This window comes from Tasmannia lanceolata, unplaced genomic scaffold (genome assembly GCF_043159265.1).
Source record: "Tasmannia lanceolata isolate RefF3 unplaced genomic scaffold, GAP_Taslan_0.1 ptg000003l, whole genome shotgun sequence".
Taxonomy (NCBI): Eukaryota; Viridiplantae; Streptophyta; class Magnoliopsida; order Canellales; family Winteraceae; genus Tasmannia; species Tasmannia lanceolata.
Window position 1 is genome coordinate 17,615,001 of NW_027518680.1, and position 18,795 is coordinate 17,633,795.

The window sequence follows — 18,795 nt, forward strand, 5'->3', positions numbered from 1 at the left end:
GTTTTTCGACTGAGAATGCAATATCAGGTCTAGTACATGTCATAGCATACATTAAACTACCTATGACACTAGCATACTTAATTGAGAAATAGACCTTGTGGTACCCTGATCCCGCGAGAGGGGTGGGGCGCGAGCCGCCGCGCTCTCTCTCTTGGTCTCTCGTTTCCACGCGATTGGCGTGTGCATTTTAATGTTGATTTGAATTAATCTTTCCTGTGAACTTGGGATCACTAAGGCAATCCGAATTCCACACGAAAGAGACTGACAGAGTCGCCACCTAGATGTGAGATCTAGGACCCGTAATTAACCAGAAATCTAGACTCGCTACCTGGTTACGAGAATGGAAGGTATGGGGAGTTATCCGCCACATGCACCATTCCTGCCCGATAATCGGTCTTCGATTCCAAAAGCTAACTCTTTTAAATTTATTTTAAATGGCTCATTCAACTCTATGTTAATGTGCGAACTAAGTGACATGCATCCTATGATCTAATTTCAATGAGAATCCTAAATGTGTATCTTGATTTATTAATTTGTCTGGATTCAATCTAAGTGAAAGTTCTCCTAGAATTCTAATTTCATGGAAAGTCCTAAGTGATTTGATTAAGTATTTACGAGAAAATTAATATACAAAACACCACAATTTGTTTGTGGTGCCGACTCGCGGGTGGTATGCCATCAGACATCCAAGCTGCCTACGTACCCAAGCCTTACTGGGATCAGAGTCGACGTAGTTCGGTGCACCTAAGCTAAGTTACATATGCCTAACTCAACTAAGACACCGACCTAGACGGGATTGACTGTTTCAACAGTTTTAGGAGAAGTTATTTAATTCAAGTTGAAGATTTTATTATCTTAGGATTTCATCTAAGATGCTATATGATTCTCATCTAAATGCAAATGGTCCCTTAGACTAATGCAGGTTTGCCTTACATCCTAGTTTACTAGGCTTGTCCTAGGGAAAGATTGGGTGACTAGTGTAACTAGACCTATGGCACGGTTGCTATACATAGCAAACGTCCGTGATGAGGCTGGACTCCTAACTCTAGGACTCCCCAAAACCTAAGACTCCCTAAAACTTAGGACACGACACGACACCGGTGTTCCTAAATTGGGCTCTAAGGGTTCCTAAAGGAATTTTGAATCCACCGGCTCTTGGAAATCTCGAATTCTTTTGGGCTTGTGGAAACTTTTAGAGTTTTCTTGAAGCTTTTATTATCTGAAGGTATTTAGTGTGTTTGGTAGCTTTTAAAGTTGTTTATTTAGAAGGTTTTAGTTTCACTTGAAATTTTTAGTGGTCTTTTGGTTAATGGCTTTTAACGGATTTTTATCAGTGGATTTTAAATGGGTGAATTTTAGTTTTGTTGGATGTACTTTAGATTAATGTCTTTCGATTTTGGTTTGGAAAATGACGTTAACACAACCAAGTTTTGACAATTGCACAAATTCGACAAACCATTGACCATTAAAAGATCTAACAAATGCAGCCCACTAAAACTGTCGTAACTCTTTAACCGCTTGGCCAAATTCAACGTACGAACATGCGTTGGAAAGATCTTTTATAGGGCTACAACTTTTTAGTTCTCCATTGTTTGTAAATCTGTGATTTAGAGGTTCGAATTTGTGTTTCAAACAAAAGGACAGCAACATTAAACTGGAAATGCCTAAAGGTGTGCCGCAACCATTTTGGACTTAACTTTTTAACCACTCGCCATCTGATCTAGCACGAATACTCGTTGGAAACGGCACGAAAATATCTACGACTTTGTAGTTAACCATTTCCCACGATTCTGTTGTTTAGAGGTCGAAAAATCTGTTTAAAGTCTAACAGCTAGCACTATGACGGGAATGATATTGGCACCCCCATGTTTTCTTTTGATAGTTCTTATTTTTTTTAGTGATTAAAAGACGGTGAATATGAAAAATGGCTTGAATGGGCCTGAGATTAGATTCAAATGGGATGTTTGAAAAAGGGGTTGTTTTTATCTACTTGGCAAGGTGGGGTATGGATATTGGGTTCTTGAGATTGAGTGGGGGCTGTTGTTATCAAATTGGAGTGGGGGCTGTTGTTATCAATTGAAAGATGGAGATTTTGTAAGCCAAATTAAATGGGTTTTGATAATTCACGTAAAATTCAAGTTTTCTTTCTTGTAAATGTTCAAAATTTTTAATGAATTGTTTTCCCAAAAGAAATCTAAATTCCCTAACAAGCCAATGATTTCAAAATCCCATCACAAATAGGTTCTAATGACCCTATCACATTAATTATATTTAGCATAAGTGAGAACATGACCAAGGCCAAACTAGTACGAAATTAAACATGACATCAACCAAAATATACGCAAAACAACACTCAATCCTACAAATATAGAAAAGAAAATAAAATTCCAAAAGGCATACCTTTTTGTAGACGATATTCCATGCAAACTTATGGAGAAGAGGGATTTGGTCTAGAGAGAGGGCTTGAATTTTCTAAGAGAGGGGTTCTCTCCTCTTTTCTTCTCTTCTTTTTTTTGGTGAGATGAGAGGGTATTTATAGGAGAATGGGATAGGAGGTTAGGTGAGGTTAGGTGAGGTTAGGTAAGGTTAGGTGAGGTTAGGTGATGTTAGGTGAGGTTAGGTGAGGTTAGGTGAGGTTTGGATGGTTATGATGGGAGGAGAGGTTAGGTGAGGTTAGGTGAGGTTTGAATGGTTAGGATGAGAGGAGAGGTTAGGTGGTTTTGGATGGTTAGACCCAGGTCATGATCTGCCATTGATCTAACGATTTACGGAAATCGGGTCTCGGAATGGAATCAGGGTCCGGGCTATGAAGTGACCCTAGCTTATTTTGTCCCGATTGATGATCCGTAAAGTCAGATCAAGATATTAATGACCTAAAACATATAAATCAATGATAGAGGGGGTTCTCACATGGATTTAACACACTAATTTCTTTGTTGATTAAAACAAAACAAAATGGGGTGTCTACAGATGCCCCTCTTTGGTAGAGATGACGTAGTCATTGAATACCAAAGTTAAAAATGACAGAACCATTTTGCGTAGTTTTAATCGACAAAAGGACTCTCTAGATACAACGCACCTTAACATAATGCAAAACCTTAGATGAAACCCTAGAACTTGAATAATAATAAAAACTCGATGCGGCGCCGTTCACAAACGGGCAATTAGAGAATGAGATATCATTTTCGAATGGATTCTGAAGGGAAAGGACAAAGATCGCTCTCAAACAGTTTTTAGAAGGAGATGAGACGCCGCTCACAAGCGGGTTCAACGAGGATAAGAAGCATTCCCAAATGGACTTGGATAATGAGGCACCGTTCACAAACGGCCTCAAGGAGGATAGAAAACCATTCACAAATGGACTCGAGAAAAGAGGCACCGTTCACAAACGGGCTCAAGGAGAAGACAAGACCATTCACAAATGGACTCGAGAAATGAGGCACCGTTCACAAACGGGCTCAAGGAGGAAGATACCATTCACAAATGGATTCGAGAAAAGAGGCACCGTTCACAAACGGGCTCAAGGAGAAGACAAGACCATTCACAAATGGACTCGAGAAATGAGGCACCGTTCACAAACGGGCTCAAGGAGGACGATACCATTCACAAATGGATTCGAGAAAAGAGGCACCATTCACAAACGGGCTCAAGGATAAGACAAGACCATTCACAAATGGACTCGAGAAATGAGGCACCATTCACAAACAGGCTCAAGGAGAAGACGAGACCATTCACAAATGGACTCGAGAAATGAGGCACCGTTCACAAACGGGCTCAAGGAGAAGACGAGACCATTCACAAATGGATTCGAGAAATGAGGCACCGTTCACAAACGGGCTCAAGGAGAAGACAAGACCATTCACAAATGGATTCGAGAAATGAGGCACCGTTCACAAACGGGCTCAAGGAGAAGACAAGACCATTCACAAATGGACTCGAGAAATGAGGCACCGTTCACAAACGGGCTCAAAGAGGACACGAGACCATTCACAAATGGACTCAGAAAATGAGGCACCGTTCACAAACGGGCTCAAGGAGAAGATGAGACCATTCACAAATGGACTCAGAGAATGAGACACCTGTTCACAAACGGGTTCGAAGAGAAGACGAGACCATTCACAAATGGGCTCGAGAAATGAGGCACCGTTCACAAACGGGCTCGAAGAATTTAGGGATTTTTTTATGAACTTGAATTTGACGTAGGAATGGATTTTTATTTTTATTTTTTAATTAAGGATTTGGATTTGATAAATTTTTTTTATTTTTGGAAAATGAGGTACCGTCCGCAAACGGGCTCAAGGAGAAGATGAGACCATTCACAAATGGCCTCGAGAAAAGAGGCACCGTTCACAAACGGGCTCAAAGAGGACATGAGACCATTCACAAATGGACTTAGAGAATGAGAAACCTGTTCACAAACGGGTTCAAGGAGAAGACGAGACCATCCCCAAATGGCCTCGAGAAAAGAGGCACCGTTCACAAACGGGCTCAAAGAGGGCATGAGATTTTTCATGAACTTGAATTTGACGTAAGATTGGATTTGTTTGAATCGGGGATTGGTTTTGATGAATTTTTTATTTTTGGGAAATGAGGTACCGTCCGCAAACGGGCTCAAGGAGAAGACGAGACCATTCACAAACGGCCTCGAGAAATGAGGCACCTTTCACAGAAGGGCTCAAAGAGGACATGAGATTTTTCATGAACTTGAATTTGACGTAAGATTGGATTTGTTTGAATCGGGGATTGGATTTGATGAATTTTTATTTTTGGGAAATGAGGTACCGTCCGCAAACGGGCTCAAGGAGAAGACGAGACCATTCACAAATGGGCTCGAGAAATGAGGCACCGTTCACAAACGGGCTCAACGACACAAGATAGCTTTGATTGATGAATTCAACAATGAAAAATTTAGAGATTTTTATGAATTTGAATTTGACGTAGGATTGGATTTTTTGAATTGGGGATTGGATTTGATGAATTTTTGATTTTTTGAGAAATGAGGCACCGTCCACAAACGGGCTCAAGGAGGACATGAGACCGTTCATAAATGAACTCAGAAAATGAGGCACCGTTCACAAATGGGCTCAAGGAGAAGACGAAACCATTCACAAATGGACTCGAGAGATGAGGCACCGTTCACAAACGGGCTCAAGGAGAAGACGAGGCCATTTGCAAATGGGCTCGAGAAAAGAGGTACCGTTCACAAACGGGCTCGAAGAATTTAGAGATTTTCCATGAACTTGAATTTGACGTAAGATTGGATTTGATGAATTTTTTATTTTTTTGAACTCAATGAAATCGGGGATATTATGGATCGTGCCCGACAAAGATGTTGGAAACTAGGACTTTGACGAATGATGAAACGGCAAACCTTTGGAACGAAGAACCATTACTAGCAAGAATGGATTAGGAACATTTTTATGAAACTTCAACAAGATTTTTCTCAAAGAGACTGCTGGTCTTGTCTTCTGGGGATTTTGATAACTGAAACCTTGAACAAGACATTTGAGATTGGTAATTTAGAACAACGACTCTCTTGGATATTAACATGGAAAAGCGGGATCTGCTTCTTGACAGGTGTTTAGATAAACATTTCTTGACCAGGATAACTAACCGGAAGGGAATTATGAATTTGAATGGTTCATCTTTCTGAGAAATTGGCTCAACCACCATTGCATCTGAGGTTCTTCCAAGCTTAAGGTGCCTTCCTGGGGTATGATCTTTTTACGGAAGCTGGGCTTTCTGATGTTTCTACTTCTGAATTTTTCTGAGCTGATCTTCTTTGAAATGAAGTTGTTTGACTAAATTCTCGAGCTCTTTCAGGTATAATTGCAGGGAGCTGCCTAGGCCTGGCCTCCTTCACCAAGACAGTTACATCATTTGGACATAGGAACGACAATTGACTCTTTCTAAAGAGAAAACTTAGATGAAAGGCACTACTCAAAGGATTGAGCAGCCCTGAAGGAGTGAACTTAGAATAATAAAGATTGACTGACTATACTGACAAACATAGTGATGCTTCTGACTTAGTTAATGTTTTGTTTGGTAAGTCTATCCTTTCAAGGAATAGTTTTCCAATTGGTAAACACCGGACTTCTTCCTCGAAACAGTAATGCCTCAAGAATTTAATTACGACCCCTAAGATTGCTTAGCTTCAATGCCCCCAGTTTTGAGGATATCACTTGAATTTGCTTGAACTTCAGTTGATCTTCAGTCTTGATACCGGCTGTTGCCTTCTTATACTGATTCTCTTACCGTGACCAAGTCACCTCTTCAGGGTTTTTAACTTGGCGGACCGCGCTAGCCTTAACTTTTGCCTGAACCACCTTTCTAGGTTTTCGATCCAGCAGGCTATCCCCTTAGCTTTTGCCTAAGCCGCCCTTTCGGGTTTTCAACTTAGCAGGGGAATGATCTTAAATTTTGCCTAGACCGCCCTTTCAGGTTTTCAGTCTAGCAGATCTTCAAACTCCGTTATTTTTCTTATTCATCATCATTTCATTTTTTTATTGTATCTCAGGACCTAGCTCATTAGTTCTGAACACCAGAAGGACTTTTATAGGTAGGATAGGGCTTTTCAAAGAATGGCTTAAGGCTCAACAAAGATTTCGACCGAACCTGTGAACAGGTCGCCTACATATCCCAAGGTAGGAATCAGGTCGTGTGTAGTTCAGGGCGAATGCCCCTAGTTTGAAGATAAATTGTTTGATTTTTTTTTTCTTTTTTCTTTTCTTTCTGGAACAATTAACTTCTCTTCTTTTGGAACTTGTCCCTCTCTTTTTTTTTTTGAAAGGATTGAATTTCTTTTCCTTTTTGAATCGACCGAACTCGGTTCAACCGAGTTGCCTACGTACCCCAGTATAGGGATCAGGTCTCGCGTAGTTCGGGGGAATGCCCCAAGTTTGATGGGTTTTCAAGAAAATTTGATTTAGGCTCGAAGGGTTTGCAAATCGGTATTCTTTTGACATTGGGTTTTGATTTTGGGATTTAATCGGCCAAAGGAGGCCTTTCGATGTTCAGATTGGGAATCGATCTAGGTTACTAGAGTCCCTCTGGTACTGATTATTTTTTTTTTCTTTTGTTTTTTTTTTTTCGCGGAGTTTGACGGCATTTCCAGGTAAGAGATAATGGATCTTCTTCTTTCAAGATTCTAATACGTGCTTTTGACTTTCATAGAGCGAAACTTGTTCTTTGACATCCTCCATCTATGGATTCGTACTCTCGATATCTGATGATCACTTTTCATTGTTTGCTCTTGAACTTTTCATCTTGAATTTGTTGGCTTTATGAATTTGAGAACCAAGGTCATTGATTGGAAATATGAAAGTTGTTTCCACTCTATGCCCCTTGTATAGCATATATCTTCTCACTTTCTTCATTTTCTTTGAGCTTTCCATCTATGTCTTGCCCCTGGTATCGGTTGTAGCTTTTCTAGACAATCTTCTTATTCTTGAAATAATTTTATCAATTCTTCACACTCTTTAGAGGGTAATGTATTTTCAATCGGCATTCACTGAATCAAAGTTTCAGTGCCAGTGTTTATCATTTCAATTTCATCTTTGAAAGGTTGGGATTGGCGCTCCTCCTCTCGTTCAAGTAATTGCTGTGACTCAAGTGGAGTTTCGTCAATTTTGTCCTCATTTGAGGAGGGAGTCTTATTTTAAGATCAGAAGCACACTTAAGAACAGACACAAGTGAACTTTTTGGAACTGACTGAAATTTTATTTAAAGAAAAGCTATTACATCAGACGACCTATCCTGAACATGCTCACGATTCACAACTCTAAATAAGAAAGAGAAACAGAAGATAACTTGCCTGGACTAGGCATTGACCTTTAACTGTAAGACCGGACTCAACAATTATACTGACCATGATGACTGACTCAACATAAAATAGTAAGTGACTAAAACTTTAACTGCTGCAACTGTTTGGCGTTGAAGGCTCGGCGAAGGCTGGTTCGTTCTGAACATCATCATGGCTGATACTTTCAATTTTGGACAATGATGACTGATTCGCATAGGGGAATGCCCCTAGCTCAAGGATTCTGAGAGTGAACTCTGAAGGACTTAGCAAAATAATCTTGAAAAGGTAGCCCCTAGAGGAGGAAGAGACCAGGGGTACAAGCAAGATTGGATTATCTGGACCAGGCATGATCAGATCATGAGAACGCATAATCGAAAGATTGTGAGATTCTGCATCTGCCAGTTAGGGGATGGCATGAAGATACGATCGAATCGTATGACAGAAGAACGAAAGACGCACGATCAAAAGATTAGATGAGATAGCATAAGATTGCTTTCAACGGATAGATCATGAATGACTAATCCTATGAGATCTTTGGAAATGATGGGATTTATATCCTAACTCAAAGGGAATTTTTTTTTTCACATTTTATCAGTGTTACCTGAAGGCATCAACCTTAATCCTAATCTATCGGAGTGGAGAGAGAATCTCGACTCATGACTTTGTTCGTGTATATAAGGACCGATCGTGACCATTGGAAGATGGACCACGGCCTAATCTAGACACCAATGGGTAGGATATCCTAAACTAGGCTCACACACGTGATGCACATGTGTTCGTATACTACATGCATGTGTGGGTTAATCTAGGGGTAAGGCCAAGAGTTCCCTTAGCGCGAATCCCTGCTCGATATACTGTACCAGTGTCCGGCGTATCAGTACGTGAACAAGAGATCCGTTTACGTACCATAAAGGTACCAGGCTAAGGGTGGAATGCTTCTCTAGCACAGAGGCACCAGGTGATGAAATCCCAGTCAACCATGCTAGATAACACTCCGGGTTCCTAAAATAGGACGTGTGTGCACGTGAGATGCAAGGGTTTAGATGCAAGTGATGTAAGTGTGTGCAATAAGTTCGCGCAATCTATGATGCCTTCAGGTTTTGTTAAATTAAGTTCGAGTAAAATGTGATGAGAGAATAAAACAAGACAAACTAATCTGACAAGTATACAAGAGATAGAGTTCTTATGAGCCAGTTAAATTAAATTCAAATGAATTATCTTTTGGAATTTTAATGAAGTTAGGTGATCCCCAGCAGAGTCGCCAGACTGTGGTACCCTGATCCCGCGAGAGGGGTGGGGCGCGAGCCGCCGCGCTCTCTCTCTTGGTCTCTCGTTTCCACGCGATTGGCGTGTGCATTTTAATGTTGATTTGAATTAATCTTTCCTGTGAACTTGGGATCACTAAGGCAATCCGAATTCCACACGAAAGAGACTGACAGAGTCGCCACCTAGATGTGAGATCTAGGACCCGTAATTAACCAGAAATCTAGACTCGCTACCTGGTTACGAGAATGGAAGGTATGGGGAGTTATCCGCCACATGCACCATTCCTGCCCGATAATCGGTCTTCGATTCCAAAAGCTAACTCTTTTAAATTTATTTTAAATGGCTCATTCAACTCTATGTTAATGTGCGAACTAAGTGACATGCATCCTATGATCTAATTTCAATGAGAATCCTAAATGTGTATCTTGATTTATTAATTTGTCTGGATTCAATCTAAGTGAAAGTTCTCCTAGAATTCTAATTTCATGGAAAGTCCTAAGTGATTTGATTAAGTATTTACGAGAAAATTAATATACAAAACACCACAATTTGTTTGTGGTGCCGACTCGCGGGTGGTATGCCATCAGACATCCAAGCTGCCTACGTACCCAAGCCTTACTGGGATCAGAGTCGACGTAGTTCGGTGCACCTAAGCTAAGTTACATATGCCTAACTCAACTAAGACACCGACCTAGACGGGATTGACTGTTTCAACAGTTTTAGGAGAAGTTATTTAATTCAAGTTGAAGATTTTATTATCTTAGGATTTCATCTAAGATGCTATATGATTCTCATCTAAATGCAAATGGTCCCTTAGACTAATGCAGGTTTGCCTTACATCCTAGTTTACTAGGCTTGTCCTAGGGAAAGATTGGGTGACTAGTGTAACTAGACCTATGGCACGGTTGCTATACATAGCAAACGTCCGTGATGAGGCTGGACTCCTAACTCTAGGACTCCCCAAAACCTAAGACTCCCTAAAACTTAGGACACGACACGACACCGGTGTTCCTAAATTGGGCTCTAAGGGTTCCTAAAGGAATTTTGAATCCACCGGCTCTTGGAAATCTCGAATTCTTTTGGGCTTGTGGAAACTTTTAGAGTTTTCTTGAAGCTTTTATTATCTGAAGGTATTTAGTGTGTTTGGTAGCTTTTAAAGTTGTTTATTTAGAAGGTTTTAGTTTCACTTGAAATTTTTAGTGGTCTTTTGGTTAATGGCTTTTAACGGATTTTTATCAGTGGATTTTAAATGGGTGAATTTTAGTTTTGTTGGATGTACTTTAGATTAATGTCTTTCGATTTTGGTTTGGAAAATGACGTTAACACAACCAAGTTTTGACAATTGCACAAATTCGACAAACCATTGACCATTAAAAGATCTAACAAATGCAGCCCACTAAAACTGTCGTAACTCTTTAACCGCTTGGCCAAATTCAACGTACGAACATGCGTTGGAAAGATCTTTTATAGGGCTACAACTTTTTAGTTCTCCATTGTTTGTAAATCTGTGATTTAGAGGTTCGAATTTGTGTTTCAAACAAAAGGACAGCAACATTAAACTGGAAATGCCTAAAGGTGTGCCGCAACCATTTTGGACTTAACTTTTTAACCACTCGCCATCTGATCTAGCACGAATACTCGTTGGAAACGGCACGAAAATATCTACGACTTTGTAGTTAACCATTTCCCACGATTCTGTTGTTTAGAGGTCGAAAAATCTGTTTAAAGTCTAACAGCTAGCACTATGACGGGAATGATATTGGCACCCCCATGTTTTCTTTTGATAGTTCTTATTTTTTTTAGTGATTAAAAGACGGTGAATATGAAAAATGGCTTGAATGGGCCTGAGATTAGATTCAAATGGGATGTTTGAAAAAGGGGTTGTTTTTATCTACTTGGCAAGGTGGGGTATGGATATTGGGTTCTTGAGATTGAGTGGGGGCTGTTGTTATCAAATTGGAGTGGGGGCTGTTGTTATCAATTGAAAGATGGAGATTTTGTAAGCCAAATTAAATGGGTTTTGATAATTCACGTAAAATTCAAGTTTTCTTTCTTGTAAATGTTCAAAATTTTTAATGAATTGTTTTCCCAAAAGAAATCTAAATTCCCTAACAAGCCAATGATTTCAAAATCCCATCACAAATAGGTTCTAATGACCCTATCACATTAATTATATTTAGCATAAGTGAGAACATGACCAAGGCCAAACTAGTACGAAATTAAACATGACATCAACCAAAATATACGCAAAACAACACTCAATCCTACAAATATAGAAAAGAAAATAAAATTCCAAAAGGCATACCTTTTTGTAGACGATATTCCATGCAAACTTATGGAGAAGAGGGATTTGGTCTAGAGAGAGGGCTTGAATTTTCTAAGAGAGGGGTTCTCTCCTCTTTTCTTCTCTTCTTTTTTTTGGTGAGATGAGAGGGTATTTATAGGAGAATGGGATAGGAGGTTAGGTGAGGTTAGGTGAGGTTAGGTAAGGTTAGGTGAGGTTAGGTGATGTTAGGTGAGGTTAGGTGAGGTTAGGTGAGGTTTGGATGGTTATGATGGGAGGAGAGGTTAGGTGAGGTTAGGTGAGGTTTGAATGGTTAGGATGAGAGGAGAGGTTAGGTGGTTTTGGATGGTTAGACCCAGGTCATGATCTGCCATTGATCTAACGATTTACGGAAATCGGGTCTCGGAATGGAATCAGGGTCCGGGCTATGAAGTGACCCTAGCTTATTTTGTCCCGATTGATGATCCGTAAAGTCAGATCAAGATATTAATGACCTAAAACATATAAATCAATGATAGAGGGGGTTCTCACATGGATTTAACACACTAATTTCTTTGTTGATTAAAACAAAACAAAATGGGGTGTCTACAGACCTACCAGTGTTAAGATATAGTATTACATTTGAATCAAAAAGTGACGAAACTGGTGTGCAATCAAAGTGATTAAACTTTTTAAGGACTTTATCTATATAGTGTGATTGGCTAAGAATAAGGTTATTACCTTGCCTTATAATTCTAATATCCAAAATCACATCTGATACACCCATATCCTTCATGTCAAAGTTAGATGACAAAAACCCTTTAGTACTAGTGATACTATCCATATCAATACCAAATATCAACATGTCATCTACATAAAGACATATAATAACACCTTTTCCATTTTTATATTTACTATATACACACTTATTTGACTCATGTATCTTGAAACCATTTGACACTAAGACCTTGTCAAATCTCTCATGCCACTGTTTAGGGGCTTGTTTAAGCCCATACGAAGACTTAATTAATTTAGAAATCCTATGCTCTTGACCTGACATGATAAACCCTTTAGGTTGATCCATATATACTTCTTCATCAAGTTCATCATTCAAAAATATTGTTTTAACATCCATTTAGTGAATGTGAAACTTGTATATGGATGCAAGAGCAATAAGAACTCTAATGGTGGAGATCCTAGCAACTGGGGCATAAGTATCATAGTAGTCTATTCCGGCTTTTTGTGTAAAGCCTTTGGCAACCAACCTTGCCTTAAACTTTTCTATTGTTCCATCTACTTTCATCTTCTTCTTGAAGATCCACTTAAAACCTATAGGTTTGGATTCAGGTGGTAAATCAACTAGTTTCCAAGTTTTATTACCCATGATTGAATACATTCCATCATTTATAGCCTCTTTTCAAAAAGCTGCATCTTGGGATTTAATGGCTTCTTCATAGGTTTTAGGATATGTCTCTATGTTTAGACTTAACATATTAGATTCAAATATCTCATCTCTTGATCCTTCAACTAAGTATACTACAAAGTCAAGACCAAAGTTTTTATCTTTTCTTTCTCTTTTACTTCTTCTAATTTCTATAGGTTCCACATTACTTTCCTTTTGAGGTTCTAATGAAGATTCTAAAGGGGGTTAGAATTCATTAGTTTAGGAATAGAAGAGAACATATTCTCAAAGAAGGTTGCATCCCCTAGACTCAATAATGGTATTTATCTCTACTAGGTCATTCGGTTCTATTACCAAGAACCTATATGCTTTGCTATGATTTGCATATCCTAAGAATATGCACTCAATACCTCTTTCTCCTAACTTCCTTTTCTTGAGTTTGGGTACTTGGACAATGGCCCTACAACCCCAAACTTTAAGATATCCTAAGTTAGGTTTTCTCTTTTTCCAAAGTTCATAAGGGGTTACATGGGTTTTCTTATTAGGTATCCTATTTAGGATGTCACAAGCCGTTAACAAGGCTTCACCCCAAAAGCCCTTATTTAATCCAGAATTGACTAGCATGGAATTAACCATTTCCATTATAGTCATATTCTTTCTTTCTGCAACACCATTCTGTTGTGGTGTATAAGGAGCAGAAAATTCATGGATTACTCCTTCATTTTCACAGAAATTAGGGAATATATATTTCCCTCCCCTATCTGATCTAAGACATTTGATCTTAGACTCACACTGGTTTTCTACTTCTGTTTTATAAGTCTTAAATTTGTCTAAGACTTCATCTTTATGGCCTAATAAATAAACATAATAGTATTTTAAAAAATCATCAATGAATATGACAAAATACTTTTTACCCCCTCTTGTAGGAGTACCATGCAAATCACATATATCACTATGTATTAATTGAAGTAAGGTTGTAGATCTTTCTAACTGGGAAAGGGTTTAGTCACTATCTTGGTTTGCATGCAGATTTTACATTTATCTAATACATTTTCATCACATTTAGGAATTAAGTCTAACTTTACCATGTCTTGCATTTTCATAAAATTAACATGTCCTAATCTATCATGCCATAAAGTAAAAGAATCAACCATGTAAACAAAAATATTCATTTTATTGATGTTCATCTTAAACATTCCCTCATACATATATCCCTTCCCTACAAATGTTCCACCCTTGGAAAGTACAAACTTGTTAGATTCAAATACAAGTTTAAAGCCATTCTTGTTAAGAAAGCTACCAGATACAAGATTTCTTCTAACTTTCGGTACATGGTACACATCGGTAAGAGTGAGGACTTTGCCTGAAGTGAATTCGAGATCCACTTTCCATTTGCCTCTGACTTCAGCAGTTGAAGAGTTTTCCATGTAAAGAACACTCCCATCTTCGACCGGTACATAAGTCGAGAATGCACTTTTGTCTTTGCAAACATGCTTTGTAGCGCCCGAGTCAATCCACTATGAATCTTCACGTTCGAAGAAATTAGCCTCGGATATCATGGCAACAAATTTTTCTTTGTTTCCATCCTTGTTTCCTTGAATGTTCAACTTATTATATCGACACTCCTTTTTGTAGTGGCTCATTTTGCCACATTGGAAACAAGCGCAAAGAGCGCCTTTGCGCTTGTTGTTCTTATCAGAACCCTTGGCATTTTGATGCATATTTCTCTTCTGATTACCTTTCCAAGGTTTAGTAGGGGGGTTTGAATCTGTTACATTGGCAACTTCCACCATATGGACTTTAGAGGACATATTAGCAATATCATCTTTGTTTTCTCGAAGCCTTGATTCTTCCTCAACTTGGAGGGTTTGAATCAAATCTTCAAGAGTCACTTTCTCTTTTTTATGTTTTAGACTTTTTCTAAAGTCTTTCCATGATGGTGGTAGTTTGTCAATGATTGAAGGAATGATAACATAATCATCAAGGTTAACCCCTTGTTGATGTACTTGACTGATGATATGTTGGATCTCATGAATTTGATCAACTACCAACTTATCATCTGTCATTTGGTAATTTAAAAATGACTTACAACAAACTTCTTGGCACCGGCATTTTCTGCAAGATATTTTGCCCCCAAACCGTCCAAAGTGCACTTGCCGACTCCATGCTCTGATAGATATCAAAGAGTTCATCAGTCATTGCGTTGAGGATGTGTCCTTTGCATAGATAGTCGTCTTGATCCCACTTCCTCCTTCTACGGGTTTGGGCGAGTGTCTCATTTTCTACTATTGCCGGTTTTGGTGTAGTCAAAACATACACTACTTTAAGAGTTGTAAGAATGAAGTGAACCTTTTTCTGCCATCTCTTAAAGTTACCCTTGTTGAAGCGTTCCAACTTGACAAAATCTTGAGTCATCTGCTTCATTGATTGCGCCATAAAGAACTCCAACAGAATATTGTCTTAAGATTGTTGGAAAACTGCTGTGGAGATAGTGGAAATAGAAAAGAGTAGAGATGCTTCAAGGCGCGATGTCGCTTTTCTTAAGACAATATTCGCCCCCACCAGTAAGTGTGCAAGGGGTACCACGAATATGCCTCCAAGATACAATGAAGCCTGGTGTAATCAAAAATATGTTTGTTGACGCTTTGGACTAAGCGGAAACAAACCCAAGAATCACCTTTAGAACAAATAAGTATTTGAAACCCCTAGTTACTGTTTTTATAGAAAAAAGTAAACTAGATCAAGTTTCTGGAAGAAAAAAACGTAAATAGTAATTTGAAAGGCTTTTGAAGAGAGTTTGTGGCTTTTGAATTTATCAAATTTCAAGCCTCACAAGTGGATTTCAAATTCTCTTTTCAATGGTACGTTTCTGCTCTTTTTATAGAGTTACTAGTGTCCTTTCTGTAGTACACACCCTTACAGGGCACATCTTTAGAGCGGGTTTGATTCTGGCCGTTAGATCGTGCCCATCCACAACTCTACGGTCCAAATCAATCCTGGAGTGACTGTTGGGTTCTGTAAAAACCCCTTCAATCCCGTAACGGCTAGATCAACCATCCACGATGAGGATCGCACCCTCTGGGGTCATGACCATTAGGACAATGGGACATGATCTAACGGTCCTCATCACACACGATCATCACTAGCCGTTACCACACAATCTAACGAACCAGATTGCACCAGCTTCTACACTAGCCGTTGGAGTGTACTGGACCGACTGTTAGGCCCGAACTCAAGGCCCTACCTGACCAGACCTTTCGGCCCATCCATAGATCGATCCAAATCCAACGGTTTGGATCAAATCTGGAAAAATTTAAGGCTCTAATCGATCATCGCTACGATGCGGCGTGCGCTTCCACACTAGCCGTTGGAGCGCACTGGACAGACCGTTAGGCCCGAACTCAAGGCCCTACCCGACCGGACCATTCGGCCCATCCATAGACCGATCTAGATCCAATGGTTCGGATCAAATTTGGAAAAATTTAAGGCTCCAATCACTCCAATGCGGCGTGCGCTTCTACACTAGCCGTTGGACCGCACTGGGCCGACCGTTAGGCCCGAACTCAAGGCCCTCCCCGACCGGACCATTCGCCCCATCCATAGACCGATCTAGATCCAACGGTTCGGATCAAATCTGAAAAAATTTAAGGCTCCAATCGCTCCGATGCAAAGTGCAAAGTGAGCCAAAAAAGCACCCTATAGTCTATTGCCCATGCCACGCGCGCATGTGCTAACGGTGCTTTGCACCATCCCGTGGGTCCACCCAATGGCTAAAGCCCATTGTGTATTAAAACAAAAGAGAAAAGAGGGAAAAGCTATTTAAACTCTTCTCCAACTTTTTTTCTAATCCGATGTGGGACTATCTTTCACAAGCACCTTTTTCTCTCTTCTAAAAAAAGCAACCACTTTTACCAAACAAAAGCACTTTGTTTATGAAATACTTTTAAAACCCACTTTGTTTTGAAAATTACACTAACAAAAATTGGGACAAGGGTCTAACAAAGTAATTAAGGCCCGTTTGTTTTCAATTTTGAGAATCGATTGAGCTACTTCAAAACTAATTATTCCGCTCAAAATTATGTTTAATCTTTAAAGTAATACCTAGTGACCTCTAGCAGTAGAATGCTATTGACGGCAAATGGAGTCCGCCCTTCCGAACAATATGTCATCATCCTCAATCGGTTTTATTTCCGCAAGTCATTATTAGGGGTGCAACTCAATCCAGGTTGGGTCAGATTGAAGCCAATCCCCAACCCCCGATGAAGTATTACCTAAACCCTAACCTGACCCAATCTGAACCTTGGGTTGAGCAGTGTCAACCCTAACCCAACCCTCCTTTAAACCTCTCAACCCTAGTGTCACACCCCCAAGCCATACACATACATACATATTCACAACACAAGGCTTAAGGGTGCGACAGCGCCGTACACCTGCAAAGCAAGCTTCACAGGCATGTAAGGCTAGCAAAGCAATAATCAAAACCATCTGCAATAATCTAAATAACTGAATTTAAAAGTCTTACATCAATCCATTATTAAAATCTCAAATTCTCTCATCTAACCCATAATTCCATAATAATCAAAGTAACAAAATCAAATGACACAATCTCAATAATCCTAATAATACTCACTGTCTAAAGAATGCAAAATACTGAAAGATTACAAAATCAAAATTTAGAGATCACTTATGCACCTCTTCACTGACTCCATGAGGATCAAACTCTAAAAATGTAAATATAACCACAGTCAGCTGAAAAGCTCAGTACATAATAACGCACTACAAAAGTGGGGTCATGCATGCTACAAAAGAAAGGTTCATAACTGAATAGAAGGATATAAGCCACAAGTGAGATAGTTAACACATGTTCAAAGTTGAGGACTAAGGTCCATAAGGCGTAGGTCAAAGTGTCAAAACAAAAAGGAATCACAATATTCAATGGATCAAAGGCTAATAATGAATAAAGTAGGTACAAGCTACACAAGCCATGGCTAATCACAAGAGCAATAGCTTAAAAGTAAAGCTCATAAAAGATGTCTCATAATGTCACAACAAAGGGAGTCATAGGTTCTGAGGGTCACAGAAAGGAAACTCTTATAGGTACGATGCCACCTTGAGATCATCGGCTTAGTCCAAAATGCAAGTTATTTTCACCCCGACTGCCCACGTGTCCAAAATGCGTATTATTGCTTACACCTACCCACGGTGTCGGAATTAGTTCCTAGGTTCACAAACCTATCGACAGGGCCAACATTTATCCCCCATTGGCGGGATCACAGTTCTTATGTTCACATATAGGCTAATGCCTACGCCCCATTGACGGGGGTCTTTTCTAAGTTCACATAACCTAAGCCTTTCAATAGGTGTTCAAAGTTCACATAGTTCAAAAGAAGGTGTTCAAAGTTCAAAGTGAGGATTTCATATGAGTTTCCACAATGGATTCATAAAACTAGGGAACTGAAAGGGGTTTCACAAATCCAAATTATTCCATCTGAAATATGTACTAAATAACAGGATTCAATAGAGTTCATACGACATTCAAAGATAGTAATTCACATGGATTTTTCATAAGGTTGTCAATGTGGATGGTCACACAGTGGTCAAAGTTCATAAGTGTGAAGGAATCACAAATGGGTTTTCACAAAAGTTTCATATATTGGAAAAAGCATTCAATGTAAGTGCCCCGATTTAAAGGTATTTTTTGTCTTTTCACGCGTAAGGACATTTTGGTCTTTTATGAGTAAAAAACACTCCACTATTTTGGTCATATTATAGATCGCATCAAATAAAGGAGTAGATGTTTTACTTGGAGGAAGGCAGTGCTAAACATCTCTTCCGCATTCTTTTCGGTAACTAAGACAGAAGTACTAGTCACTTCCAAACACTCGATCAAGCGCTGCACGTGCCCCGATACTCCCTTCCCTTTCCTCCAATTCATCTTTACAACGAAACTTCCCTCTGTGAGCTTCTCTGTCTCCACCTACACAAACCACACTTGCCAACATGTCATCATAATTGCACTTCAATTACTTATAATGTAAAGTTATATAAGTTTACCCCTAAAAT

At 39.3% G+C, this 18,795-nt stretch overlaps 1 protein-coding gene across 3 annotated transcripts in view; it reads right to left on the reverse strand.

The window, feature by feature from the left end:
• The window catches only part of LOC143861651 (uncharacterized), a 63,709-nt gene that overhangs the window by 8,189 nt on the left and 36,725 nt on the right, over positions 1-18,795 (reverse strand). For all 3 annotated transcript variants that reach the window (XM_077372549.1, XM_077372540.1, XM_077372545.1), the window contains exon 3: positions 18,536-18,709. In XM_077372549.1, coding sequence (XP_077228664.1) covers positions 18,536-18,709 — 174 coding nt within the window. The remainder of the gene's footprint in view (positions 1-18,535; positions 18,710-18,795) is intronic.